This window comes from Antechinus flavipes, chromosome 4, assembly GCF_016432865.1.
Source record: "Antechinus flavipes isolate AdamAnt ecotype Samford, QLD, Australia chromosome 4, AdamAnt_v2, whole genome shotgun sequence".
NCBI classification, from domain to species: Eukaryota; Metazoa; Chordata; class Mammalia; order Dasyuromorphia; family Dasyuridae; genus Antechinus; species Antechinus flavipes.
Genome location: NC_067401.1, coordinates 163,859,167 through 163,871,466, shown reverse-complemented (window position 1 = coordinate 163,871,466; position 12,300 = coordinate 163,859,167). Strand labels below are relative to the sequence as shown.

Here is a 12,300-nt window from a genome sequence, read left to right as displayed (position 1 = left end):
ACTATTTGACCCTTATTCTTGGAATGTTCTCCCTCCTTACTTGCCCTTCTTAGGATTTCTGGGTTTCTTCAAGATTCAGCCCAAAGGCTGCCTTCTGCAAGAGACCTTTTCTGAGCCCCTCCCTCTGCTAGTGCTTTTCTTTCTAAAGTGGGAACTCTTAATCTTTGTCATATTGTGGCTTTTTTTTTTTGACAGTGTGGGGAAGCTTATGGACCTCTTCTCATAATAATGTTTTTAAATACATAAAGTAAAATACATAAAATTACAAAGGAAATGAACTATAATGAAATAATTATCAAATATTGAAACAAAACAAAACAAGAAGATTTCATGGACCCCTTTCTCCCTCTCTCCTAAATAAGAACCTTGTTCTAAAGTAGCCCTTCATCTACTTTATATGAGTCTACCGTAATCTGTTCATATACATGTTATCCTCCTGTTGGAATCAAAATGTGATCAGGCATTTTTTGGTATTTAATTTGTATCTCTAGCTCTCAGAACAAAAAATTATAAGAGCTAAATTCTTGTTGATTGATTCTCTGGTGCCCTGAGAGAAAGAATAATAATTTCCAGGTGTTAAGAAACACTTCAGAAGAATCCAGGAGAGCTACTGAATCAAAGTGTTGGCTGAGAGAAATGAAATTCTCCATTCCATTCATGGGATTTGGTTTTTCAGGCACTGACCCAAAGTGCATGAATTTGCTTACTCCTTTATGCTTAGCAGTCTGTTGTTTCAGTAATAATTCTCATCTGAAATTAAGACACTTTCCTGTCTCCTCCTTAACTTGCTCAATGGTTTTTTCATCCTCTGCAAATCAGTAGGGTTTTGTTGGAACTTTTATTTGATTTAAACTCAAATTCAGAGCACCTTGAGCAAGGGGGCAAAAGCAAGCAAAGTAAAGGATCCTGGGGACATATAACCTTTCCTCTTTCACCTAACCTTCCATTCTTACATAATTTCATTTGCCAGAGGTCCTTAATGTCCTTTTGTCTATCTATAAGAGTGGACTTTTAAGAATAATCCTCTCCTCTATTCTCTTCCCTTTCTCCCCTACTCTCTTTCCCAGTTTACTCTGCATTAAAAATCATAAACCTTAGGTTTCAGACCCAACTTTACCACTAGAATATTAATTCTGTCTTAATAAACTGGATGATCTAGGAAAGTAATTTAACCTTTCAACTCTTAGATTCTTTGATACTATTATACTTTTCTAAGCCTCACTTTCCTTGTTTTTAAAATTGGAATTATTTGCATCACCTGTCTGATTGTAAGGAAAGTGTTTTGTAAACCTTACAGTGCTGTGTGAATGTATCCTAGACCTAAAGGAAAGGCATTCTTTGAAAATGTATTGGGATCTGATAAGAGGAACATGAGACATGGAGGTAGTTTTGAGTTTTGTGTGGAGAGCTTTGTGGTATCAAAATGAAATACCACATTTAAAAAAATTCATCTGTAAATTACAGCTGATGTTTTTAAGGCTACAGAGTGAGGCCAGAGCAGCCACGGAGGCATCACAGCCAAAGCTTTGCAGTAAAAGCAGGAGTCCCAGCTGAGGGCTGGTTAAGGAAGGGAGAGGTTAGTAGAATGGTGAATGGTTGCTAAGTGGTAAAAAAAAAAAATTCTGTCCTGCTTTTGGGGTGGGACTTGGTTTGTCTGAGGATTGTAGACCCATTTGGTGACTGAGTGAGTTACAGAGCCCTTTGTGAGGATTTTTCTACTATTTTCGTTTCTCTTCTATTTGACTTGTAAGGCCTTTCACAACTTAACTTTGACCTGCTATTCCAGCTCCTATATATCACTCCTTGTAGAACAAAACAATCTATACTCCTAGGTTTAAAAAATCCATCAGAGACAATTTATTAATATGTAAACATTTCTGCACAGAGAGAGATTCAGGCAGGGGGAGTGTTCACCTGTTATGCAGAATCATGCCGCTTCCAACCCAAGCTTTATAGACCTTTAGGTAGTGGTGAATTCAAATCCTAAACTGTCTCAATCTCAATTTTCTTATTTATAAAATAGGAATATTAGTACCCATCTCAGAAGATTACAAGGATCAAGTGAAATATGCTAGTAAAATGCTTTGAAAATCTAGAAATACAATATAAATGAAATTTCACACCAAAGTAAAACAAAGTTATAAAGTTTAAGTTTGGGGTTTTTGATTTACTAAATAATGCTGTTGCACCTTTGGAAAAAAATATCCCTAAACCAAATTATGCCCTTATTTTCTCTTTCAGTCTTCTTCATAATAAACAAAGGGATACCTTTCTTTGTTGTATAAACAAAAAGATATTCTCACATTCCCAATATTCGATTGTTTACAGTAAACAAGATATTCTAGTGATCTAGTCTAGGGAATTAAGATCCTTTTCCCAAGATAGATTGATTGACTCATTCATTCAGTCTTTGATTCAAGGGACACCAAGTACTTATTAGAATAGAATGCTATCCTAATGTTATTTCTTAATGTTTTGTAATATCATTGAGGTCTCAATGTTCTATACTGTCTCATCCTCTTCCCACACTCTACAGTTTAAACAAATTGGCCTCCTGTGCTGATTCTTACACAAGATACATTCATATCCCATCTCTCAGCCTTAGCACTGAATGTCCCTAATGTCTGGAACACTCTCCTTCCTCTTTTCTGCCTCTTGAGAATCCAATTTCTTCAAGATTTGGTTCAAATTTCATCTTTTCTACATGAAGCCCTTTTCTAATTAAATCAACAATTCATTCTTGTTGGTTGATTGCTTTCTCTCACTTGGGTTTTTTAATCAGTTCAACTCAATTAGCATTTAAGTGTCCATGTTTGCAAAGCACTGTGCTATGTGATGGGGATACAAAAATAAAAAACAGATTCATACTTACCTTCAATCAGCTTATGTTATCAAGAGGAGTATAGTATACAACAGATTTACAATTAAATACTTATTAATTAAAGTCAGAGAGTATTGCTGTAACAAATGAGGGAATGAGAAAGACCTTGTGTAATCAGTGGATCCCAGTTGATCAGGAAGTTAGGGATCCTAGGAGGTAGCTATGAGGAAAGAATTCACTCCAAGTATTGGAGAAGAGGATGGGGAGAAGAGGGAGGTAGCTTGAGGAGAGAGGCTGGGGAGTCCAACATCTGCAAAGGCCCAGAGATAGGAAATGGAATGATGTGTACGGAGAAAAGCAAATAAGACAATTTGGTAGTGTATGAGAATCAAGAGAATGAAATACCTGGAAAGATAGGCATGAGCCCAATTATGAAGGCTTTAAATGACAAACAGAAGAATTTGTGTTTTATCTAAAAGTAATAGGGAGCCACTGAAACAACAAGACAAGGACATTTTCAGACCTTTTTAGGAGTGTCAGTTTTGCTTCTGTTTGGTGGATGGATGGGAGTTGGGAAGAGACATGAGGCAGTGAAATCTTTGGGATTCTAGGTACAGTTTATCAGTGTTGTCTTGAATTAGGGTGTTCAGTCAAGTGTATGGAGAGAAAGGGATGAATTTAAGAGATTGTAGAGATAGAATTGCTAAGATAGGCAGCTTACTAGCTTTGAATATTGGTGGGGAGGACTGATGGAAGGGAAAATAAGTGCTGAAGTTGACATAGTAGTAACTGTTCACTTAAAAAAGTTGGAAGAATGGTTGTAGCCTCAGCAGAAATAGAGAAGTTTAGAGAAAGGGAAAGATAAACAATCTTTTTAGTATCTTATTAAACGATAAGTAGGCTTATTCTCTCCCATTTTATAGATGGGGGAAAAATGAAACCTGGATAAAGGAGAGGAGTGACTGGGCTCTGGTGATGGCAGGGAAGCTTGTGACCTTTATCCACCACTATTCAATTGCCACCTTGCATGTATTAAGAGGAAAGCTCATAAAGGGTCATATTGTAATATGTCCTAAACTTGGAGAAGGGTATACAAAAGTTAGAAACAGATATATCTGTTTTATATGTTAACCTATCTAGATAACCTTTATTGATAGACCACCTCTGAAAGAACTGGGAATAGAGAGAAGTGTGACTGGCATAGGAATATCTTCCATCAACACTGTCTGTTACAAAGAAGGGGGTGTGTGTGTGTGTGTGTGTGTTTGTACCCTCACTTGCTTCTGAATATGCATCAGGGGCTTACCAGTTAGGACACCTTGTTTCTTCTAGTCCTTAGCCCTTGAGGAAACTGCTAAAGAAGAATCTCCTTTGGTTTCCTTTTTGCTGTGCTGAATAGCACTATATCTCTTAAGAGCTAGGCCTCCTAGATTAGAAGAAGAATACTAATAGGAAAAAACAGACCAGAGGGCCATGACCATGACCATATTCTTAAAAATTGAATGAGAACAATTAGTCACTTGGCCTGCTGCCATATCCTAGCAATAATAATAACGGACATTTATAAAGTGCTTTAAATTTTGTGGAATTCTCATTCTCACTTGATTCTCACAAACAACTTGAAGTAGGTATTTTCCTTCTTCCCCATTTTATAGATGAGAAAATTGTGGCTTAATTGACTTAAGTAACTATCATAGTCACAATTTCAAGTATAAGCTAGATTACAGATTCTGGGTTCAGAATTTTTTCTTTCTCCCTTCGAGCCTCTGTATCAGGCAGAAGCTGGCTGATTGGTACTTTCCTCATCTTGTCTTTGACCTTTTTCCATTTTCCCCCACTTGAGTTGCCATTTGGGTCCTTGGGCTTCCATTCCCAGCCTAGTGCTGCCTTAATGATAACCAGATTCTAGAAAAAGGATGGTGATATCCTGGGAATATATGGGGAGAAATCCTGCCTGTTCCCAGAGCTTGGAATTCTATTAAGCTCTGATAACAACTTAAAAGGAAAAACACTCCTTTGAATTCCAAAGGATTAGTAGACAGGGCTTTCCAGACTCATCGCTATGTAATTGACTAAGGAGGGAAAGCAGGTGACTGAGTATTGTCTCCTCTTCTTTCCTCTGATGTCCCTGATAGTCTACAGGGTTACCAGATGAAAATGGTTCTTGAACAATGAGCTAATGATACTGGAGACTTGTAAAGGTTGCTGCAGTGAATAACTGGCTAGTAGATTATGAATGCTGGATTTTTGTCGTCCCAAGGATCTGGGTTTAAATTTTGCCTGTTACAACCCATGTAATCTTGGGTTCTTTACACTTCATTTTCCTTATTTCTTGTTCTAAACCAGGGCTTTTTAAACTTTTCCACTAGTGACCTTCTTTTGCCTGAGAAATTTTTATGTGACTCCTGTTATATAGATATACAAATTAAACATTTATTGATAAATAAATCATAATTTTGCAAACCCCACTCCCCCAATTCAGTTATAAGACCCCATATGTGGTTGAACCACAGTCTAAAAAGTTGGATTCTAAACTAAAGCCCATTATCCTATGCCAGTATTGAAAGTCAAGAGAGAGGAAAGGCCTTCTTTTCACAACTCAAAACACCAAAGCAAAACCACAGGCAAGGTGTGGGCAAGGTGACACTTTGGACATTGAGGTTTCCAAAAAACTCTTTGACCGCTCTGATTTCTTCTTTTGCTCACAAGTCTTAGATGTTTTGGGCCTCCTAAAGTGGCAGACAAGTTGCCCCTGAGCTCTGCACCCCAGGCTGCTCTCTCATCCTGGATCTTCAGCAATTGAATTTTCAAAGGGCTCGTTACTCTTTTTTGTGTAAGCAGGGCGGTAGCTTAAATTTCAGTGTCCATGTGCGTAGCTCTTTGAAGCTCTCATTTTCTTATTAATCTTTTAATGTTCCCTCCCCCCTTTCCTCCAATGGACTGTTGGCACTTTAAAGCTGCTCACAGTCTCAAATGGAAAGAATGTTTTCTGTCTCAGCAGCTGCATATTACCCCGAGCTTAAATGGCAAGGGGTTATGAAGGAGAAATTTGGAGGAGGAAGGGTGATTATAATGTAGGGGTGAGGACTAGGGAAGAATCAGTGAAAGAGATAGAATTGTAGCAGGAATTTGAAGGAAGGCTGGGGCAGGCTGGGGCAGGCTGTTTGGTGTCTATGGCTCAGACAACTAAGGATTGGGGGTAGAGTGGCAAAGTCAGGGATCTTTACCTTTTCAATACAGGCTTGACTTCAGGACCATCTCCATTTTGCTTTTTTCTGAAAAAGAAGTCTTAGGTCTCCCTCCTAGGGCAGTATTAAAGAAAGCCAGACTTGTTTTTATTAGCTTGCCCTTTTACGTACTCAGCATGTAACAGGATATATGTATTTCAGTGATCAGTTGTAGTCTCTTTGAGAACTTATAGTTAAGTAGCGATAGCATAAGTAGGATGAAGAATAAGTGATTTCACTGAGAATGATTAGTGGGGCATACAGGAGTCATTGAAAGCTCAATCTAGACAGGATCTAGAGGACTATTTTCTACCGATTCAACATCCCCTTTCATCCCCAGAAAAACATGTTACCCCTCCCTGCCACAAGTCTAGGCAATTCTGGACAAAGCTAGCTCATCCTTCATAAAGATTTAGTTAGCACAGAAAAAGTCCTGTGCTAGGAAATAGAAAAAGAAGAGGACATAGTTCTTGTCCACAAGATGTCTTACAATTTACTTAGTCATGGGCATAAACTGAATCCATAGCAGCATACCCTCCTTGGTCATTCCTGTCCCTCTTCTCTCAGGCTAAGGAAGCCAACTTTGCTACAACAAAGGTTAAGGCACGATATCTCAGAAGATGGATCTTTCTTCAGCTCTAGGAAATGCTCCTCTCCTTCGGTATTGGGAATCTGATATCTCTGTTTTGTAAACATTGAGGCTTTTGTTTATCAGAGAGGAAAACTCTCACTTTGGGGATCCAAAGGGCAGCTCTGCTGCAAACTGGAGAAGGCTTTACCCTCACAGGCAAGTGCTTCTGGATCCCAGGCAAAACTTCATATTTAAACAATGTCAAGCAAGTAACTAAAGTTTGTTAAGTACTAGGGAGAATAGAAAAGATAATATTAGAGATGCCAGCTATCTCGTGAAGGGCTATGGCATAGACACAAATAATAGACATCAATCACCATGCAGAATTTTAAAGGAAATTCAAACCAAATGCTATGTGGAATGTGAAAACTATGTAAAGGGTGGTTATTGCCTGGGAAGCTTTCTAGAAGAAGTGTCCTTTGAGTCATTCCAATCCTGCAGAGAGAGAACAGCATGGGCAAGGGGACAGAGGGAGCTGAGAATAGTACAGTATGTCAAATAATGTAATTTGGCCAGAGTGGAGAATAGGAGAAGAGTCATGCTGTGATTTAAGGCTGGAAAGTTAAGGTGGTGCCAGGTTGTGAGGTCTTTGACCCTAGACAAGTTAACAGCTGGCTAGGATTCTAGCTGCTAGGACTGAGGTTGCATTTCTTTATGACTTGTCTATATGTTTGGCCTTGGGTACTGGGTGCTGTCACTACGGTACTCCCTCGTGGGCCTGGGAGTAGAAAATCATGTCTTCATTTAGCAGAGATGATGGTGTTTCAAAACCTGGTGTCTGACTCTCAGAGGTGCAAAGAGGAAATCTGAGGGATGCAAGATAGTAATCCTTTCCTTAGTCTCTTGCATCCTCTTTGCAGATCTCATGATCATCTTTTATCAGGCCTAGTTTGGCAGATTAGGAGGATTGCAGAACCTAATTGGTATCCTTATTTGCTCAATGTCCAAGTGAGATTAGCATTAGTCCATAGTGAGAATCTCAGAAGATTGACAGCATAGCTATCTACTTGTAGAATGCAAGTTGATGTGTGTGGCTAGGTGTTAGGTACCATTCATTCATTAATTACCCTAGAAACCAATTGCCAAACTTGAATGTGATCAGGATTCCACAGGAATCCACAGGAATTGAAGAAAGCAAAGGGCCAAGGAAATGGGGGCTTTCCCTACTTTATTCAGAAGCCATCCATTCCCATGGCCCAGGGATACCTTGGATGGGACCTAGAAACTTAGTAACTGGAATGAATTTGAAGGAATTTTTTTCCTTTTTTAGTTCTTACCCTGATACTGTACCCTCCTACAAATCATTCAAAAGAATCAAGTATCCACTAATGAAATGTCAGAGGTCAAAACATTGAGGAGAGTGGAAGAATAAGGGAGAACAATGATGAATTAGTTGGATTCTGGGGAGAACAACATCGGGCAGTGGGAGAGGAATTGAGGAAGTAGCTAACTCCTCTTTCAGTTATAGCCCCTCTTATGGTTGGTGGCTATCCATGGGAATCTGTCATTTGCAGTTTGTTCTTTGTCAGTAGCAGTTCATCTCAACACTCCCAACACTCGGTTGCCTTTTCCTATTCAGTTGCCCTTCTCCTCCCTCCCTTCAAAGTTCTTCCCCTTTCTCCTCTCTTTTTTCCCCCTCCCCCCCACAGCTCCTAGCTCTGTTTCTCTGTCTCCTGGACTCACTCATAGACCTTGCCATGAATTTTCTCTGACCCCTTGGGGCCATTCCCACACACAGCTTTGATGTGTGTGCCCAGAACATGATTGACGGGGAAGTTTTAGTGGCGGCAGTGGGGAAATGAAGAGCTAAAGGCTGGGCTTTGAACTAAAGGACTTTGAGCTGGGAGATGCTGTACTTAGTTATCTCCTTCAGAATATTAATTACTCACCTCAGTAATTGGGCATAAGGAAGAGGCTATTAAAAAATTCCAACACTTACTCCCTATAAGTACCTTTTTTTCCATATTACATTTGGCATAAAAGGAACAACCCAGAAGACTACGTACTGGGGAAATGGACAGTAGGATTCCTTTGTCCTACCCCTCTACATGAGACCCTCTTCCTTTAGGATTTAAGAGTGGCATGTTTGAGGCTGAAGCAGTAAGCAGAGGTAGATGAGATTCAGCCATAGCACAGAAGACAAACACTAAGGAATACCACAGATCTGCAGCTAAGGGGGTTGTCAAAGTTGCAGTGGCTTTGCTAGAGTTCTTTTCTTCCCTCCCATCCTCCTCAAGGCCATTTATTTCCCTGTTCTGAACCCTGTGGCTTCCTGCTTTCCCAGTCCATAACCTCACCTGGTTTTTCTGATACCTCTGTCCCTTCCTGCAGGCTAACCTCTTTCCTGCTGCCCTTGTTCACTTTGGGTCTGAAGAACCAGTAGGTGAGTGAGAACCCTTTGGCTGTGCTCAGCTAATTAATAGACAGAACTCCAGCAACTGTAATCCTTCCACCCCTGTCTTGCCTCAGAGCTTTTCAAAGATCATTGGCAAAGATCCTAAAAAGGGAGGGTGAGGGAACAAAATTTCTTGAAGGGGCCTAAAAGGGGGGCTTCTGCACATATTGGTAGAACCTGAGAGCTACTGTGCACCCTTCATTTAGGTCATAGGAGACAGGCAGACCCCATGGCTCCAACATGTCCCACCTTGGGGTTGTGTTCCCCACGGGAATAGGATATCAACATTGGTCACACTGTCCTTAAGGACAACTAGGGGAGCCATGGGAGAATGTTGTCCGGAGCTAAAGGCTGGGGACAGCTCTGGGACTCACTCTTCCTTCAGTCCACCTGAGGGTGGGACTCGGGGTTTTGCACAGATTTCTACTTGGAACCTCAGTTGCTGGAGAACACCATCTCTCCATCTTCTGCTGATGTGCTGGTGGCCAGGTAAGTCTTGGGAATTGGAGAGAGGGGGATGAGGGTTCAGGAACTAAGCAGGTACTGTTTAAGGGGGAGGGAAACACTGTTTAAGTTGAACTTAACCCTTGAACTTAAGACCTACCCACACTCCTTTTATTTGGTTGCCTGCTCAGGTGTATGTCTAGGGCCTCAGCAACGCCAGCTCTTTTGCCAGCTCTTGAGCCTGAGCTTTCTGAACAGGAGGAGTCCACTGAAGTGGCAATAGAACCCCCACAGCCTGTTGCAGGAACTGCTCAGCCTGTGAGGAGGAATCTTGGCAAGGTGCCCAAGTGGCTAAAACTAGCAGGTATTTTTTGTGGAAGGTGGATCTCTTGGGGGGGAAGATGGCTTGGGGCTAAGGGTCACTAACTCCTCCCCTCTTTGTACTGCAGCTGGAAAGAGGTGAGAGCTCATCATGAAAGGAGGGGACTCCTCCTCTACTCCTGCTACTCCTATCTACTCCCCACCTGAGCTGGGAATAAAGAATTGGTGTGCTCCTCCTAATCAACCCCAGTGTCTTCCTTTCTTTCTGCCAGGGGAATGGGATGAAAGTGTGAACTGCAATAGCTGGTAAACAAGAAAAGTCTCACTGATCTTGCCTCTTATCATTTGGATTTCTTAGTCCAACAGAATTTCATTCTGAGGGGTTCAGAAGACAAGGACTTCCCAATTTCATATGTAATGAAATTTGAACCTTTATTCACATCTCTAGCTCAAATACTATATAACCTTTCTGATTTTGAGTTTCCTCATCTGTAAGATAGGGGCAATATATCTCAGGGAGAGATCATATGGCTAGAGAGAGCCTTGATGCTTGGAATACCTGGGTTCAAGTCCTGACACATATTGAATATAACACCCTTAAGCAAGTCACTTCTCCTTTCAGTCCACTCAGAAACTCTAAAACTCTAAATTACAGAGAATGACTTGCAGTGGTAAAGGAAGCTTCTTCAGCCAACTGGAAGTCTCCTGTACCAATGAAATCATAGGTCAGGTCCCTATCACTGTCTAGTTGCAAGGACGGTGCTTTGTAAACTTTGGGCAAGTCACTGTCTCTCTGGGACCTGCTTGTCTTCTACTATAGGAAAAGAGTTTGGATTCATTGGCTTCTGTTCCTTTCTTGCCCACATTTGTGATGGTATGACTGTAGACTTTTTCTTCCACTTGGTATGAGAGCCCATTCCCTTTCACTTTCCTAGTCCTTAAAATTCTGATCTGGTAGGGTGGGAAAGAAAATAAATTCATCAGCTAAACCCTTCTGAGAATGCAGTCACTTTCTTGTCGCAGAAGTTCTATTCTTATTTAAGAAACACAGGTGTCCTTAATGACATGGCTAATATGGGCTTCAACTTCTGGCCCATCAGAGGTTTTTCTTTTACATAATTGATATCATTAATGACCTCCCTGCTAAACAGAACAAAACTCCAGTGAAAAGAACCTTTCATGTGATCATCTGCCTAGATTGGAGGGGCCAGGAGTTTGGCTATCTTTCATTGTTTGACACAAAGAAGGCTGACCAGGGCAGGCTTAGGGAGTCTGAGAAGGAAGGAAATGGAGCAGTGGCCATCTTATTACTCCTCAGGATCTCCCTAGTAGGTGTCTAAGAACTTTGTAACCCTCCTAAGACCAAACTGTGGGTGTGCCCTGTGCAAGTAGTACCCAGGCCAGGCAGGGATTTCCAGTAGCTACTCCCATTTCTGCTCATTGGGCTAGACACACCCACACCTCTTCCCAAAGGAATAAAGCACAGTGGAGCTTTGTACCATCTGAATGAACTTCAAAGTGGCTAAAAGGGGCGCCCAGGGTTCCTGGCACTTGTCATTGTCTCCCCATACCAGCCAGTATTTCCCTTCAGGTCTAATTACTTCCACATGCTCCCGAGTGCTTTGAAGCACAAAACCTTACTGAGAGAAGGAAAGGAATAAGAGAAAGGTGGAGAGATAGGGTGTGTTGGGTCAAGGGGTGGATCAAGTACTGTACAAGAGGGAGTAAAATGCTCCCATTTTCTCAAATTCTTTTGAAGAGTATTCAGAGCCAGGCTCTGTGTTTCCTGCCATTTCTGGATAGTCAATACCAATCCTAGAACATCATCAGCTATAACTCCCACACTGGAAAAACAATGGTGTAGAGTAAAAGGAATCGAAAAGTCACTTTGAAAACAAAAACTTACTGCCCACCAAAGGTTCAGACTGACTCACTTTGTTTTCAAGTTCTGGCTGGGTGGGAGTGCAGCTGTGCTCCCCCTGGCCACCTGATTTCAGGCAGTTGGCTGTTGAAGCAGTGCTGCAGACTTTACAAGTGGCTCTGGGCTCCTTTTTAGCCTCGTGGCTTCTGTGAAGTGAGTGGTTATCTCTGCTGCTGCAAACAGCTATCTTGAGTGATGTTTGGGGCATGTAAAGTAAGGAATGGTAGGAGACTCCTAAAATGTGTCTCATTCATTAGGACTTCCTTCCTTCCCCACAGAGGGGCTGGGGAAATGGTAACCAAAGAGCCAGTTTCGAAAGAACTCCAGACTGAATTTGGGAGATCTGGGTTCAGCTCTAATACTGTTTCTGGGCCTCATTTTTTTCATCCATAAAATATTTTCATATAGGTATTGGTATTTGCATTGACCACTTCACAAGGCTGTTGTGTGTGGAAAGTACTTTGTAAACCTTAAAATGCTCAACAGATGTGAACTTGAGAGGCAAATGTCCTCCTTTGCTGCTTCCTTCAGACTAAGGTC

At 41.2% G+C, this 12,300-nt stretch overlaps 1 protein-coding gene across 1 annotated transcript in view; it reads left to right on the top strand.

The window, feature by feature from the left end:
• Positions 1-10,083, top strand: part of ASPSCR1 (ASPSCR1 tether for SLC2A4, UBX domain containing) — a 155,233-nt gene extending 145,150 nt beyond the window's left edge. The window contains exons 13-16 of the mRNA XM_051995329.1: positions 9,011-9,062; positions 9,494-9,563; positions 9,710-9,882; positions 9,968-10,083. Of these exons, the coding sequence (XP_051851289.1) occupies positions 9,011-9,062; positions 9,494-9,563; positions 9,710-9,882; positions 9,968-9,981 (309 nt within the window). The 3' untranslated portion in view covers positions 9,982-10,083. The remainder of the gene's footprint in view (positions 1-9,010; positions 9,063-9,493; positions 9,564-9,709; positions 9,883-9,967) is intronic.
• Positions 10,084-12,300: the final 2,217 nt, after the last annotated feature.